The 18,098-nt window shown below is 37.6% G+C and overlaps 1 protein-coding gene across 2 annotated transcripts in view; it reads right to left on the bottom strand.

Annotated features, from left to right (window-relative positions):
- The window catches only part of STIM2 (stromal interaction molecule 2), a 67,233-nt gene that overhangs the window by 12,575 nt on the left and 36,560 nt on the right, over nucleotides 1-18,098 (bottom strand). For both annotated transcript variants that reach the window (XM_021554407.3, XM_021554408.3), the window contains 3 exons: nucleotides 8,495-8,609; nucleotides 1,450-1,561; nucleotides 716-831 (listed from right to left, as the gene is read on the bottom strand). In XM_021554407.3, coding sequence (XP_021410082.1) covers nucleotides 716-831; nucleotides 1,450-1,561; nucleotides 8,495-8,609 — 343 coding nt within the window. The remainder of the gene's footprint in view (nucleotides 1-715; nucleotides 832-1,449; nucleotides 1,562-8,494; nucleotides 8,610-18,098) is intronic.

Below are 18,098 nucleotides of genomic sequence, written 5' to 3'. Positions count from 1 at the left end.
TTAAATATGCTATGCTGATTTTAAAATATACTCAGAAAAAATAAGGTACATTTTAAAATGGTAACAGCAGCACTTTTTAAAAGTAGAAGTTGTATTTTAAAATTATCATATCCAGGATTCACATAACACATCTTTGTTATAGTAACTTGCACCTCTGTAAAGACAGTTTCTGTGTACAAGTAAGCATGCAGAGCACTGGTGATGTGGTATGGACATGGCTGCAAACGGTAAAATGGGTCAGATGTGGAACTCCTGCACTTAAACTCAAGTATAAGCAAAAGGTATTGGATATGCATCACCATCTCAGTTTTTTCTTCTTGGGGAAGAAAAAAATCTCTCATTTCAGCATCCCTGCTGCACTGCCCAAGCTAGTTGAGAAGTGAATGTAGCCTTAGCTTTAAATGTAATTTACACAGTCAAAAATACTTAGAGGACACTTCTTGTGACACAAAAGCCAACATCCATCTGTCAAGTGGCGTTATAGTAAAATTTATACATGATATAACACACAAAAGTGAACCTTTGTTCTGCTCACAGCACCTAAATAACGTTTTTTAATTCATTGCAGAGTTCCACAACGCATGCCAAGCAATCCATCAGCACATCCACAAAAAAGATAAGCTGTCCTATCTACAGTATCAAGTGTCATGGAAAATATGCTCTATTGAATTCCTACAATCAAGAGATAAGAAAAAAACTCCAGAAAGTTACTAACGAGTGAGAGGTCCAAATAAAACAACATCCAAGGCTTTAAGCTGAAGCTTCTGTCTATGACTCCGGTCAATTATTTTCAAGTGAGAGATCATGAAAGCATGTTCATTTACTGCTATCCTGTTAACGACAAGACAAAACATTACCTATTCCATAAGCTATTCAAAATCAGTCCATGCAAAAAAAAAAAAAAATCAATAGCATTTCCCACAGTTACACAGATTACAGCCATGCAATTGAATACAACAGTAATGCTATACAAATGCATATCAGCAAGTGGCAAAAGAAGAAAATATAATAATTTAACTCTTATTTCTGGGGAAAAAATCATTAAGTAAATCCATTTAGCATAGTAAAGGTATATTTACAGACTTGTGACACCAACTCCTAAGTACAGGCAATATTCAGGTGTGGTATTTTTGCTCCAGAAAAGGTATTTTACAGTTACATTGCTGTATATACCCATACAATAAATCAATAGATGTTCAAAAGGAAGTTTGTTACCACACAGAATTATGTGACCTTTGATAAGGTCCACAGAAAGAAATAAATCTTTTAGGAAAGTTGTATTTTGAAATTTTCTGGCAGAAAATAAAAATGCAGCCACCTTTTCAAAACTGCAAGGACACTTCTCTTTTCTTGCATTTAACTGTATCTTCACATAGTTGTTCCTACCATATAAACTACTGCAGCAACCAATGGGGATTTATTTGAAACTAATCCAGAAAATGTATTCACCTGGGAAGTGTTGTTCCATTGACATTGCTGTCTCTAAAATTCTTTTCATACTGGGGCAATTCAACAAAATCTGAGAGCCACTGAAGAGTGTCCTCTTGAGTCCAGTTATGAACTGAAAGAAAAAATCCATTACCTTAGGTTTTTAGTAAAAATCAACAGCTTAGAAGACAAGCAGTAGAAAAGCAGGTTACAATAGCCAAGAGTTTAGCCAAATACAATTTCAGAAAAATTAGCATTACCAAGGCATTTCTGGCATTTTGCCTTTTCCATTACATGCTCCCCTGTGAAAGCTTAGGCAAACTATAAATAAAAAAGCATGGAACCAACAGAAGTATTTCTTTACTAAAGCTTTCACAGAAGAATTTAGTCTTTTGCTTTAGTTTAAACCAGGACAGCATCTTGTGACTTTCATCTACTTAAACCAATTCCAGCCTCAACTCCTTTGCCCTTGCTACCCTTGCAGAATTAAATGGCTATATGGAAAGATACTGGTTATAGCTGGTGCTATAACCATTTGATGCAATGTACCAATATCTTTCCTAGGATGATGCATTACGAGCTTGTTTCGACAAGAATTTTCTTAGAGGCTTATGCCTACTAACCACTAAAATGGGAGCTGACAAGAGGAGAGAGAAGACTGAAAGAAAAAACCAAAAGACAGAAGAAATGTAACAGGAAAGCTATTAAATTTCTCTCAAACATGCCCAAGAAAAATGGAATAATATATAAAAATACTCCAAAAAATTCTTAAATTATGTAGAGAGTAATTAACAATTTTCCTTAACAACAGCAACACTCTACATAAACATTCATAGCTACAGATATGCTAAGATAATACTTCCCACAGATATTACAAAAAAAAAAAAAAAAAAGAAAGAAAAAAAAAAAGAATAAAAAAGAAAAACAACCACCACATTTCTGCCCCTTACAGAGCATCTGCTGCAGTTTACAGCTTCATACTGACAAAATTGAAGGGCAATTTTTCACTCCATTTATGACTCTACAAAAGTCTGTCTGCATATGAAAGAAACAGGGACAGCCTCCTTCTGGACAGATATGAAAGACTGGGGGTTTTTTGAACACTTCTCTATCTCGAACTACTTACATGTGACAGTGCTGGGCAGAGATTATCACTAGGACACATTCTCAATGGTGACTTTTGAAAATAATCCTTTAGAAAGCGCTGCTGAAAGCTTGACAGGTAAAGCTGCAGGCTATGGAAATTTTTATGAGTTCAAAATCATATTTCAGTTCACACTGTAACTGAAATAAGGACTTCTAGGTCTCTTGTCTACACTAGCACAGCTGCAAAATAAGCTTAAACATTTTAGATTATTATCATTCCTGAAAGGCAGAGACAGAACACATTTTACAGACTCACAGCTTCAAGAAACAAACTCAGAACAAACTTCTTGTTATCTATCCATACGAATGGCTACACAACCTTCCCAGTAGGGTGTCCCATTTATTTCTCTCCTTGTAAGCTATAGTCAGGTATTGATTTGACACAGACTTGGTTTTGTCATATTACTCTAAGATTTTATGCAAAATATCTGGGCTCTATTTATAAACAGGTAGTTTTCCCATTGCACAGATTCTTAACGGTTTTGTGAATAATAAGCAATCATATTTACAAATCATTCAAAGTGATTTGACTGGTCATAACAAGTCTCAAAAGAGTGATAAAATTATCCATAAAATATCACCTTAATTGCATTCTAGAAATATGTTCATAGACTGATCCCAATTAAAGTATTGTTTTGTTGTGACAAGAGGAAAAAAAAGCCTAAAATAGCCACTGCAAACTAGCACTGACAGTACAGAATACTCAATTTCAGAAGCCACACAATTCACTGAGTTTATAAGTTGGGGGAAGGATTAAAAATACAATTGAGACTTTTCACTTCTACTACTAAAAGAATTTTGTAGACAGTCTGCCAAATTTTACATAAATGTATAGGTTTCTTTAACCCAGAGGTAACATTAAACATATTATCCTGAAAGAAATGAGCTACACATTCAAGTGGTTTACCAGAGAACAAATCACATCTGTTGCGCTGTTTAGACTGGTGTGATGTTTTCTTCATAGACTACCAATGAAATTTTCCCAAACAAATCAATTATATTCTGGAAAAAGCACTTAATTATTCATTGTCTATCACTGTATCAGATACCTCCATTAGTACAGAAACTGCAAAAAGAAGCAACCACAGTCTATCCTAAACTAGAACTGAAACTTGTACTTTCTGTACTCTTATATGTTACTCTTTTATTATAAAACAGTATCAATTACTTCTTTATTTATGTTGTGTCCCTTTAACTGATCGCTCAACCTAAGCTCTGAATATGTACTGTCATTTCTTATTCTGGGATGTCAAGATCTGAATCTCTTTTTACACATTTTATTTTACACTAATTCTTTTAATTTTACACTAAATTCTTCACTCACAGAAGTCCAGTGCCAGATTCCCAAGTTTTGCAGGTGGACTCAGACTCTAAGCTACACTGTTCTTCCTTTCCTATTCTATCAATCAGTGAAAAGATTCAGACTGTTCTTTTTGTTGGTATCTACCATATGCCATGTTGGTAAGGAGTATTATTTGACTTGTCTCCAGTCATGACATACATGTTTGTTCTACAGCAGCATAAAATATGAAAAGCAAACTGGCCTTTCTCCACAAGAAGCACTTGTAGTCCACTGAAACATGACAAGGCAAGTGTGATATACAACAGGACCAGGTGTACTGAAGGGCAAGCAGGACAGCTGAAATTCATCTTGATCAGCCCTGCCAATTAGATTGTGCCAACTCACACTAATTAGCTGAGGCTGTAATTTTTTCTTAGTTAATCACCAAAAAAGAAAGCGCTACTTCAGACAACAGAGTAGCAAGCCACAATTACTGTAAGTTAAATGCACGTAACATTAGAGAGTAATTATAACATCCTTCTCTCTCACACCTCTTTTTATAAAAGAGATACCTCCAGAGAGAGGATGTCAGCAACATGCTTTGGGCAGGCAGGAATAGAAGGCAGTGTTCACACCCCAGAGCAGTACTCAGACTCTAGACCTCCATCAGCTATTTTATTCAGACCACAAGGTTAAGTTTTGGGTTTTTGTTCCTTCTTCTTTTCAACTGTTCTACCAACATACCTGAAGGTGAAGACAGCAAAAGGAGCTTTAAACTAGCCCTATATGAAAGTTTCTCATTGTTAACCCACAGGAATTAGAAGATCAATTTATTTACCAGTTTTTTTGTGTTAAATTTATCATGTTAAATTTATCATATCACACAAAAGAATTCAAAGCTTAGTTTTTAGGACCTTCAGCGGTAACATCAGCAGTATGCAGCATTATGTAACTCATCCTTAGCCAAGCCTTGCTTGCATTAATTTCCAATCTCCTGTTATTTAAAACCTGAGACAGCAAATGATTAGAAAGCAAGGCAACCACAACATGTTTGTGGTATGCAGTTTAGTCCCAGTTGCTGCAAGAACACTTGTGCAGTAGTATATCAGAATACAACAGGTGATTACACATGCAAATATAGAGCCATTTTTGTATCTTTTTGCCCTAATAAATAATGTACCAGACTTTAGTTCACCTCCTATTTTCCACAAAGAGGGAAAGAGAATTAAAGGAGAGGAAAAAAAGTACACATAGAAGGCAAGGAGAATGGTGGTTTTTTTTGTATTATAGGGCAGTCTATAGGAGATACTATACATTAAAGCTCAAATATGCCATAATGGTAAAAAAAATCCACTACTTTTTCTTTAAGGTTCTCTGTAACAACTAGGTTTTGATAGAATTCACATTATTCTGACAATAGCCAAGCATTCATGAATTCCAAGTTTGACTTCAACAGTTTTTACTTGGCTACAAAACCAAGTCCCAGGGGACAATGCTACATCACTACGAATGCAGCACCCAGCCCTACTCACTGAAACAGGTCAGAGAACCACCCAGCTGAAAGCTCTGGACTGATTTTACAGCCCTCTTGCTACTGAGACTAAATTCCCATGACCACAGCCAATTACAGGGGCAAAAAGAGAAGGCAGGTGCCGCTGAGTGAGAGAGCTTCCAAAGACAATTGTACAAAGACTGGTATTCAGGCATCAAACCAAATGTTCACCTGTCCCCTTTGCAATACTCAAAACTACTACCTCTTCAAGGCCTTTGCAGAAAAAAAACACTGAAGATGCACCTTTGATATTAACCTAACAATAGCTACAAAGTTTGCTACTTGTGAATAGCCTAAAGACTCTATAGTACATGTATAAATACTGCTTAGTTAGAAGAAGATACAGTCAAAGAATACCATACAACAAGCATATATTGGCATTTACATTTAAAGAACAGTAACACACAGTAACAGAAGTCAGATGACTTTCAGAGAGAAGTGTTTTCTACATTTTAAACAACCATGATAGTTCATAGTCACTCCTCTAAAGAGAACACTCTGTAGAATTGGATTATGAGATTTAAAAAATTCAAAGGCCACAAAAAGCACATTCTAGCTAAACTAAATTAAATTACAGTCTTGTTTTGTACCAATGGAGTCCTTTAAACTGAATGGCAACACAGCAACATTAGGCTAAATGCTGATTCAAGCTACAATTATGACTCCTGCCATGCAGTAAAACCTGTAACAGCCTTGAACTTCCTTTAATTTGCACCAGCCTAGATTATGACTTAAAGATTCTGCACCAGGCAGGGACATCAAAAACCCGCCCAGTGCCAGAAATATTAAAAAGCAATATTCTGAGGCCCCCTCTTTTATTAGGCAATTTTTAGAGCTCTGAATGCAGCCAATCTTCAGTGTTACATTCCGTGTATAAAGTCCTTCTCAATCAATTATTTAAATGTAACCTCTACTTTCCTTAATTCTAAAAGGAAACATCAAACAGCAATGGCATTTTTTTGCTTTCTTCCTTCACATCTTATCTATCTTGTACCACCAATATGTTAAACAAAGATCGCCTTTAAGCTATTTGACAAATATTTAAGACAAACATTCACATAAAGCAAGCTTTATGGCAAAGAATAAGCAAATTCTACTCAGCATAAGCTACACAGCAGCAGATCCTGAAGATGTTTTTATATATACTGTCAAGAGCACTAGAGTTTGCAATTCTCACACAGATACCTCAACAGACTGTTTAAAAGTCTCAAATTACTGATGCTATTATTTACACTACCTTCCATCCTCTTGTTTAATGTTGTCCAATTGCTATAAACTAGTGGCACATAAAAAAACAAATAAATCAAAAATTCCTAAAACATCTAGAAAGGAATGACAACATTTTCCATGCTACCTAAAATCAAATTAAAGTAGTTCATCTTCTGAGGGGCTTCATGCTTTCTAAAAGTCAGCAGACCACTGTTAATACTGCTCAGGAGTCTCATTCTAAAGGTCTCTCTCTGGTGCAATTTTAGTTCTCTCAGTAGGATACACAAAAAAAGCCACTATAAGCAGACACAATGAGATGAGACATTCCAAGTCTTTTGAGTCTTACTCATTCACTGCATTAAAAAAAAACTGGAATATATACACAACAGAGAATCACAACAGTGATACTTCTAGAATCACTATAGCCTAACTTATTGAACAGCTACTCATGACTTAGACCTACAGTTTTGAGATAATTTTTTCTGATAATTTAGTTGCAATACTTTCAGGGAACAGGATCTTCAGCTAATAAGTATATAAGGAATATTTGAAGAGATAAGGCCAAAAGTTACTGGTTAAAACAGATATTTACTACATTCCAAACACTTCATGCATTACCTCAGAGTGCACTTAAGTGACTTCCTGTATTAGCAGAATGAACCAATGCCATATTCCTGGTTTCATTCCCCTCCTGTTCTTACTTTTAGTTGTTTAACCCATACTAAGTTTTAGATCTCTCTATGCTCACCATTAGAACATGTCATGGTTTAGGAATGGTATTCTCAAGTTTAGCAGTCCTTCCTTAGCATGTGCAGTTTCCCCTTCCCCTCCAATTGGAGGCACAAAGGGTAAACATCACAAATTGAGATAGGAACAATTTACTGGAAACAGCAATGAGATAAGAAAATGAACAATAATAGCAACAATACAATAACAAAAGGTATAAGAAAAATAAACTACTCACATGGAAAGCCCCTGACAATAAACAAATACCAGATGGGTCCGTTCCCCATGTTTCTCAACCAGAATGAACCTCTTATCCCCAGCAGAGAGAGACACTCCTTTCCCAGCTCCCAGCAGTGACGTGGGGGTGTAGGATAACGCCCTGGCTGTAGCCATGCCCCTCCTGAGTGCTGCTGAAAATTAATCCTGTCCTGGCCAGAACCAGGACAGCACAACACCTCCGGAATGAGGAGTGGGGTGGGGAAGAGGCTGAGGAAGTTAGGTACTTTTTCTCCTATTCTAACATTCCAGATCTCTTTTTTAATCACTATATCCTGAGACATGTTTAGGAATGAACACTCGCTAGTTAAATACTGTCCTTTGATACTTGGAATAGTTGGATCAACTTACTCATTTCATCTAAATCAAAGTGAGGGAGGGCGGATGGTGTTGGGTTGTCAGTACATTTTACTGTATCCCAAGTTAAAGAATATTTTCAAAAATTCTTTGGACTAAGAATTCTAGATCTTTGTAGCTCAAATAAAATTTAAATCAAAGTGAAAGTGCATTGAATTTGCCACTTAATACTATATTTTAAAAAATTAAAATAGCTTGAGAGAAATCCTTAGGGTTTATTAAATTTAAAATGCTAATCTGGAATTCAGCACTTGTACCAATCACCTTGATAAATTAGAACCTTATGTAAGTTATCTTAGTTTACTCACAATAAACAAAACACACAAAGAGGAAATTACCTCTAGCTGGACTAAGTTCTTAGTCAGATTTATGTGTGCCTATAAATAACAGTGTCAAAATAGAATCATGAAGATGCTTCAAGAAGTCATTCATTCACTACTCCGTACTTGGTGGAAGAACTGTTAAATTAAAACTATGTCAATAGCCACCATCATTTTTAGCTATACTTCTTTACCTACCTTCAGACGTTTTCCAGCGTTTCCACAGATCCTCAATGGTGATATGCTTGTCTTCTCTGTGCAGATGACTATGTTTATTTGAGGCATCCTTGTATTGCATATCTTCCCTTAGAAACTGAAAAAAAGGGAAAATCATCTTAAATGCCCAAATAACAATTTCTGATGAGAAATTATACAGAAATCAGGTAGAGTCTTTCCCATGTTTTCCAAGCAGCAGAGAATTGATCTTTTTTCCACATCAAAGACTCAGAAGGTAAATTAAACACTCTTACAAGATTTGTTTTTAACAATCATTAAATCCTAGAAAAAACTGACAACACAGTTGCCACTGTACTGAGTTTAACATTATTAGTATGCCTCAGATTTACACAGATTACAGAAACATACCACAGTTACACTTTACACTTGTCTATTCTGATGACATTTAAGCAACTTCCCCTCCTTGAAAATGAGGCCATGCAAGATTTGAAAGTGTGCCAGTAATTTTTGGATGAGTAATGCCTGAATCCTGCCATACCAGTTAAATGCAACTGCCTGAGGGATGAGAGTAAGCTGTTTACTAAGTAGTATTAAAGTCTTTTGATTAGACAACAAAAATTTGACATCTATTCATCAAATTAAAAAACAGAAGTCATCTGAGGGCCAATTTTCTGCTTACTAATCATTCCTCAGTGGTTACACTCCAAGCACAGAAGCATTACATAAAGCTTCTTCATTTTCAGTAATTAATAGGAAGCCTTTTAGCAAACATTATAAAAAGGAAGATCATGCAATCATGACATACAGAGTGGGTGGTGAGGCACTGGCACATGTTGTGCAGAGAAGCTGTAAATGCCCCATCTCTGCAAGCATTCAAGGCCAGGTTTGATTGGGCTCTGAGCAATCTGATCAAGTACAAGATGTCCTTGCTTACAACAGGGAGGTTGGAATCAAATGATCTTTAAGGTCTCTTGCAACCCAAACCATTCCATGATTCTATGATACAATCATATGATGGCAGTGTTGTATCAGTATTTCACAAGTTGCTACAAACAGTTCTCCAAATACAAACCCAAGAAAAGCCACAGAACTGTAAAATTCCCTCTATTTTTTTATTTCATAAAGGACTAGAAAAGTCAGAATACTGGTGGGTAAATGACCTCCCGTTAATAGTGGAAATCCTTCATAAGTATCAGCCCCTGAAAGAATTGTATGAACAGTCTCTTTGGGTGAAGACCTTAGGATTAGTATCAGAAAACTAGTATCTGGTACTAACAGTACCAGAAAACCAAGCAAGCTTCCTTTCTTCAGTTCGTGAAGGATAAAGCTGCTCAAACAAAACCAGCTACACATAGTCATGACAGCTAAGTCAAAAAGAACCTTTTATATGGCTGATCATATGTCATCACCACTTCAAGAGATGAGGAAGAAAGCCAAGCTAGTGATGCACTGCAGAAGAACTCAATTCTTAAAACTCAGTCCAGGTAATAATTCAAGTGCAGAGCAACCTGCAAAGACTCCATTTATAACAAAAGCTCCATTTCTATCAGATCTAGAGATTATACCTTTCAGAAACTGCAGGAGACACTGAAAAGTAACCAACTTTAAACAATGATATTAACTCTTAATAAAAAGAAACTGTATCAAATAGCAGAAATATGCAAGCAAAAGCTAACACTTACCAATTCTCCCTAACTAAAATATTTTTACTAGAATGTGAGGGAATCTCAAACTATGAATGGATTCAAGTTTCTTGCCTAACTGATGGACTCGGGACAACATACTAGTTGCCCTTCTTAAACAAACCACCACAGAGCCATACTATCGAAACACTGACTGGATGTAAATCCTCTCATATTTATCTATTACTTCAAAAGTTTTTCTGATTGTCAGACATTAGTTTTGTAAAGCCTTTTGATTCCTAGATTAGTTTCATTTAGCCCACAAATCTGCATAAGCATTTTTAACTCCTCTTCCCCATGTGTATAAGAATGACATAAATTGAGATATATAAATATATATATATGCACACATATGCATATACATGAGAAATATATGAGAAACTTATGTAATATATGAGAACTGAAAATAGCAGCCTGTTGGGGCAAAGGCAATTACAGAACTTCTGAAAAACCATGGATCAGCAACAGTAAAAAGGTTTAATAAGCACAGGACTGTATGCTGTAACTGTATGCAAATGTAAAAATATCTGTTGCATATTCCATCACCCAAGTGGGAACTCTGAAAACTTCCCATATTGGCAATGCTACCGTGAAGCTGCCAAATTCTACAACTGTCATGTAATGAAAGATGGATTTTCTTATTTATTCCCACTCCATGTTTATTAAAGGCTAAACTGAAGAGCAGGAACTAAACAATAAGAAAACAAACAAAATAATCCACTAATGTGGATTCCTATCTACTAACGTCCCTAAATCTTTCCAGATTACAGTACAGTCTTACAGATGGAACAGCAGAAAAGAACTGATGTTTTCCCATCTTACCTTTTCCCTCCAGACTGCAAGTATCTGCTGTCAACTGACATCCCCAGAATATCTTTCAGGAACTTGCAAAAAACATACTAAAAAATACAGCAAAGACATGCATTATATGTCCCTCTCTGTAATGATTCTCTCTTTTCACATGGGGGTTAAGGTAAATGCTAATGCTCACTCTTCAGCTTTCTAGTGACTGGTGATGCACCATCCTTGGAGACTCCATATGTCAGGCATGGACATTTTTTTCGAAACAAGTGCTGTAGGGTGATCAAGTTGCTGAAGAGGGACAGAATATGTTGTATATACAGGCTTGGGCCAATTTTGAGTCTTCTCAGCTAGGACTCGGAACACCTCCGTTTGTACAAAGTTGCTACCTTTACTGATAGTTGTCAGTAAAGGCTGCAAAATACTGAAGGATGATAACTTTTGTTCAGTTACAGGTGCTGTTAACAGTACAACTCAATTGTGAGGAGAAGAGAAGGAAGATGCCAGCTGAGAACTCGCGGCCATCCTACCCCAAGCCGGCCCTGCAGGAGCTCCTGCAGTTCCGCCGCGCCGCCCGCAGAGGGCGCCGCCCGCAGGCCAAGGAAGGCCGAGCGCGCCGGAGCGCGGCCGCGGTAAGGGAGCGCGGCCGCGGTAAGGGAGCGCGGCCGCGGTAAGGGAGCGCGGCCGCGGTAAGGGAGCGCGGCGCGGACTGACAGCGGCCTGCCGCCAGGAACCAGCACAGCCCCTGCTCGGGGCAGACACGGCACATCCCCGAGAACCTCTTCCAAGTGAAAAGCCCCTCTTCTCCTCTGTCCTACTGCTCCCAGATCCCGAGGAAGAACCACGATGACTCCTCAGAGGTTCTCTGACACCACGAGGTGTCACAACACCAAAGTTACAGCACACGGACCTGGAGAGAGGTCACCGTGTTTCAAAGAGGTATGTAACAACAGCAAACATCTTTCTTTGGTATAAAAGATCTTTATTCCAAAAGTGGCCTAATATGGAAGTGCTTCCTTAAGAAAAAGAACTAGGACCTAAACAAAAACAGAACGACTCTAGTTAAAAAGAGGATTTTTCTGTGCCTTGTCATGGCAGATAATCTCTCTTCTGTTGCCCTGGTCATCAAGTATACACAGAAACGGTTAGAAAAATAACTCTAAATAGGGAGATTAAAAGAATAAGCTCTAAGAAAAACACATTTAAGTATTATCTTAGCCAACATAATTACTCAGAAAGGAGAAGTCTTCTTAAGACTACAAAGCTGAAACCAAGAAAGCAGAAGACAAATTACCTAAAAACTCTGTATGAAACAAAAATAATCATTTGTTAAACCAGTTACTTCAAAAACAAATACAGAATTTAAAAAACACCCCACCTAGACTTGAAACTAGAGTTTTGATCCCAGAAGTACCATAACTGACAAAAAAAAAAGAAAGAAAGAACAAAGCAGGAAAAAGGGGAAAAAAAAATTTCAATGCTTCAAGACACACTTGCAGGACATACTTTTAAGAATGCCACTGGAAAAGTAAAATTAACCACACTGACTAACAGCAGCAGGAACCACTCTCACAATGTTGATATTTTGTTCTGGGTGAAGGCTCAAGTTTATAATTTTCAGTTTCATCAACTTAAAATAGACCCCCCTAACTGACAAGTTTACCTTAAGACAATTAGTATCATCTCCTGGCCAGGTATTACTCTCACCCTTGAGTACCTATTCCTCAAATAGTGTTATTTCCTCCAGGTTTATTCTTTCAAAGGGAAAAGCAGCAAAAGTTACAACTTCAGCCTTTTAGTACATTTCCTCACATCTATTTGCTGCAAGATTTGTTGCAGCTATTGCAATGTCACACATACTGACTAAATTATGATGGCTGATGTGCTTTTAAAAGACAATACACTATGATTCAGGTATGACTGCCTACCCTACAGAAATGGCTTCTAAAGATGCTATAAAGAAAAATAACATATTTAATAATATTAAGAATTAATAATAAAACATGACTAGAACAATGTAGGACCCAGCCAGGAAAGTGTTATCAAGTATATCTTAAATAACCTACACATTCTATCCAAAAAAGTTACTGCAGCTCAAAACAAAACTGTAGCCATCTACTGCAAAGTAAACTCTGCAATCTCTGCAAAGCCAAGATAGAATTTCCCAGGGATCACTTCATTGTAGCAGAACTAAATAAAGAGGTGCAGACAGACACACATTAGCTTAATCACATGCAAGGAGGCAAGGCGTGAGGTAGGTCCAGTCCAAACCACGCTGGAACAGATTTCTGTGCAACTGTACCCACGACAACACGTGCTGCCTCTCTGTGGCTTCTCTGCACAGGCACAGCTGTCAACCAGCACCAGCAGTGTTTTCACACAAGACCTGGCTCCTTATCCTGCTCTACAAAAACAAATTGTCTAGACATGTTCAGAGCGGCTTACAAAACTACAGAAGGCTAAAACACACTCTGCCTGGGGACAAATATATTAGCAGTTTAATTTTAAAAACTTTATTCAACAAAATACCTCTATTAAAAGAGCCACAACAAATTAAGGAATTCAAAGTAACCCAGTAGCTCTGGGGGCAAGGGTTTGCTGCACTGGTTAGAAAGCTCAAAATCCTTGTTTGAAAGTTCAATGTTTGTAAGAGAATGTCTTGCACAGCGAGATGTAAAATGCATTCAGGAGCCATCCCAGTGTCATGAAAATACAGTTATAGGATCTCCAGTTTCTGAACCACTCCAGCACACATTTTTCCACATGCAGAATTCTGTCTAAACAGCTGACACAAAAATATTAAGTTGTTTACAGAAATACGAACTCCATTTTAAGGACTTTTATTACATAAACTACAATGACAAAACCAAAATACTAAGGGAACTTGAAAGGACATTTAACATTCTGCTGAGAGTATATTTCTAGAGAACAAAATGAAGCCTATCCCTGTCAAACTTAGTACAGCCATAGTGCTATAATAGTATTATCATTCCAGACCATGCTAGCTACTTTTCCTGCTTTAATCACTGTATAGTAGAGAATCATCTTCCCTGGCTTAGGCCAGGAAAGTTAGATTCTATTTGATTTTTGCCTCCAGACAACATTTTTAAGTCAGTCACTTCAGCACATCATCTCTGAGGTTCCAACTTCTTTGACCATCCTGCTAAAAGCTATTCTCTGGTGCTTTCAATGCTGCAGTCTCGTCTCCTTACTGTACCTTTTTTTTTTTTTTTTTTTTTTTTTTTTTTTTTTTTTTTGAGGGGAAGGGCATGGGGCAGTGTTGCTGGTTTTCTATGGGGTTTTTTCAGTTTGCAGTTTTTATAAGGTGAAAATTCCAGTTACCTCCTTAATAAAACTTGAGCAAAATATGAAGCGATCTACCCAGAGATCCCATGCAAAACTGTACATTTGTGTCTTTGGCTTGGTGAGACAGACATACAGTAAGATACTAACACTTCAAAAACATCTACTTATTCTAACACTGCAGAGAGATTCCTTGAGGAAATTACTTTATGTAGGATCTGCTTAGGGAAGTTCTTTGGAAACAGGAAAAACCTATGTAAATAGTGAACATATGATAAGTCTGCTTTACTGCTTGTGTCTCATCATGAAAACAAAACATGCTCCCATGGTGCAACAGATGCTTCCTGAGGCAGACAGCCTCCCACAACACATGACTAAAACCTCAGTTAGTAATACCACGTTCTCCCTTTCAGTTACCCGTTTACAGCCTACCTCTTGAAACCAGCTTAAACAACCACAATCCTTACACAGAAAGCCTATCGAGTATAAAGTTATTACTTTATATTACATATAAAGTAATAATATCAGCAGCAAGTCTGATAGGAAAATTCATATTAGCTTGCCTTCAGAGTAAGTATAGAGAGCTTTTTTTTCTTCCTTTTTCCTGCTGTACCATAGCAAATAATAAAGAAAATGTAACTACTCCATGCTCAGACTAGAACCCCTCTAACTTTCTTAGAAGACTTCAACAAAATCCCTCATGGTTAGCTGACTATTAAATCCCATGCTAAAAATTTAGATCAGGTTTCCTCACATCAACTTTAGCAAAGTCAAACACAAGTTTCTTTCCAGTCCATACAAAGTACATCCAAAGGTCTCCCAGTATCAGACAGTTTTTGAGGAAATAAGAAATATCTTCATTCAAATTTTCTAATATCCTAGAAAAATTTCTTCTTTACAGAATGGTTTTATGTGGTCCTTCAATTTACAGAGGAAAAACAAGCTACAACCTAAAACAGGGCATGAAAACATTAGGAAAAATAAACTGCATGTAGATGAAATGTCTGGAATCACTGTTGGGAGTTAACTGGATTAGGAAATTAAAATAAATAGTTCAGCATCTTTAGCTCTTTTTACCTTCCTGTCTCAAAATAACTTATTTACAAGAACTTCCTTCCTTGGTGTAAATATACCCTTGCAACACTGTTGTAGTGCTGGTAAAACAGCAGAAAGTTATTCTACCTTGTCACAGTCTTCCTGCCAAGTAAAAAGCTAATGAACATCTAAACCACATACTCAATATGCTGCTCTTCAGGAGTCTTGCAAGTAAAAACCATGCAGCACAAAACAGAAAATCCATTCCCTGCTGTTAAGTAAAACCCCTGTATTTCATGTAAGCTTTACTTCTAATAAAGTGGGTTTTTTAATTATCAGTCCTCCTTCTTAATCAGAATAAGCAGAATTACCTACTGTGACAGAACAAAAAAGAATCTGGTTCTGAAATATAAATAGGACATATTCAGTACATATTCAGACCTACTGGTAATTACATAACTGTGTTGTGTAAATGTAGATCTTTTAAGATAATGGTAAAGATTTAGTAAAAGCACTACAAGAAAAACAGAGGTTAGTAGCTGAACTTGCAATTAAACTGCATTTCTCATTAATTTCAGGTTTGCATTTAATGTCCTAGAAGAAAGTACTCTATGCAAATACATATTCATCACTGATTTGCGTGGAAATTATATGTAAAAAGTGCTACTTTGCAGAATGTGGGTTATTAAATATTTCTTCAATAATTAAAAGTGAACTAGCAGAAACAAGGCTACAATTAAGTCATCTTACTTTATGCACAATGTGTAGTTTGAACATATAGTTTCACCTATCTCTAATTACCCCACTTGAACAACATGCCTCATCAACTATTATAATTTCAGCCATTTAAACAGGTCTTTAGCATAGTTTCTCTTGCTTTCTCTGGAACAGGAAGAAACAAGGTCAGATATAAAGATGGTGCACTGGAAACCAGGGCAAATCTTCTGAATACTAATAAAATATTTCCTATATATATATGTTTCAGTATTTTCTTTCAACTTCCTCAACTTTGGTGTAAAAAAAAATGCAGTATAAGTCAAGAGAAACAATCAAAGCACTGGGAAGTTCCTCAGGAAGCTCACACTCCATCACTAATGTTTCGCTTTGCATACTGAACTGTGCATGCTGCAAACATTCTGCAATAACAAAGGCAAACTATGTGTTACTTTTGAAAAGTCAGGGCAGTCAGGTGAATTCCCTAGTGATTGGGGAAAAGGAAACATCAGTCTTACTGAAAAAGAGAAGAAACAAAGACCTGAGAAAATAGAGACCATTGAGCCTCACACCTCTGTGTTTTGGAAGATCATGGAGCAGATCCTCCTCATGGAAGCAATCTTACAGCACATACGATGAAGTGATCTGAGACAATCCAGCCTGGCTTTACTAAGGGAAAACAGTGTCTGACTGATCTGGTGGCTTTCTATGATGGGGTGCCTCTATGGTTGATAAGGGAAGACCAAACAAATGTCATCTACCTAGACCACTGAAAGACCTTTGACACGGTGGCACATAACATCCTTATCCCCAGACTGGAAAGATACTGATTAGAAGGATGGATGATTTGATGAACTGCCTGAATGGACACAGCTGTCAATCATTCTATGTCCAGCTGGAAGCCAGTGATGAGTGGTGCCCTTCAGGGCTCTCTCTTGGGACAGGGACTCTTTTATACCTTCATCAACAACACAGACAGTGAGATCAAGTGCATCCTCAGCAAGTTTGCAGATGACATGAAGCTGAACAGCACAGATGAACTAGAAAAAGGAAGAGCTGTCATCCAGAGGGATCTGGCTAAACCTAACAAGTGGGCCCATGAGAACATCATGAAGTCCAAGGACAAGGTGTTGCACCTGCACTGGAGCAATGCACACATGATCACAGACTGGGAGAAGTCATTGAGAGCAGCCCTACCAAGAAGGACTTGGGGGTGCTGGTGGATGGAAAGCTGAACATGAGCCAACAGTGTGCACTCACAGGCCAAAAAGCCAGCTGCATCCTGGGCTATACTGAAAGAGGAGTGGCCTGCAGGTTGAGGGAGGTGATTCTGCCCCTCTATTCTGCTCTTGTGAGATCCCACCTGGAATGCTGCCTCCAGCTCCTCAGCACAAGAAAGACACTGACCTGTTGGAACAAGTCCAGCCAACCAAGATGATCAGAGCACTGGAGCACCTACCTTAAGACAGGCTGAGAGAGCTGGGCTGTTCAGCCTGGAGAAGGTTCCAAGATCTTATTGTGACCTTCAGTACATATAGGAGGGGTATAAAATAGAGGGAGAGCAACCTTTTACAACCTTAGTGACAGAACAAGGGAAAATGGTTTTAAACTAAAACAGGAAAGCTTTAGACTACATGTTAGGAACAATTCTTTACTCAGAGGGTAGAGAGGCAGTGGAACAGGCTGCGCAGAGACTTTCTGGGTAACCCAGTCCCTGGAAGAGTTCAGGGTCAGGTTATGGGGCCTGTTGATGCTGTTTGCACATAGGCACACAGAAAAGTAAGTAGTATCACATTAAATTTGACAACGATAATGCATAACTCATTCAGGGAGAACAATCTTCCCCTAGATATTATAAAAAAGGATGACAAAATAGGGTTAGACTCTTCTCCCATTCATTTACAGTACGAATGGGTGTCAGAACCACATGACAATATCCTCATTTTTAGAGAGCATCTTCACTCCCCCTTGGTTGTCAAGTGTGTGCTAACAGCCAGAGAGCAAAATAAGCAAGCACAATGAAACTCCATAGACATCTCCATTCCTACCCAGTAATTCTGAGAATCCCAATGGTAAATTTGAGTAAATGC

Source organism: Lonchura striata, chromosome 4 (assembly GCF_046129695.1).
Source record: "Lonchura striata isolate bLonStr1 chromosome 4, bLonStr1.mat, whole genome shotgun sequence".
In the NCBI taxonomy this organism is placed as follows: domain Eukaryota; kingdom Metazoa; phylum Chordata; class Aves; order Passeriformes; family Estrildidae; genus Lonchura; species Lonchura striata.
Note: the sequence above shows the minus strand (reverse complement) of the source record. Positions and strands in the feature narration are given on the sequence as shown.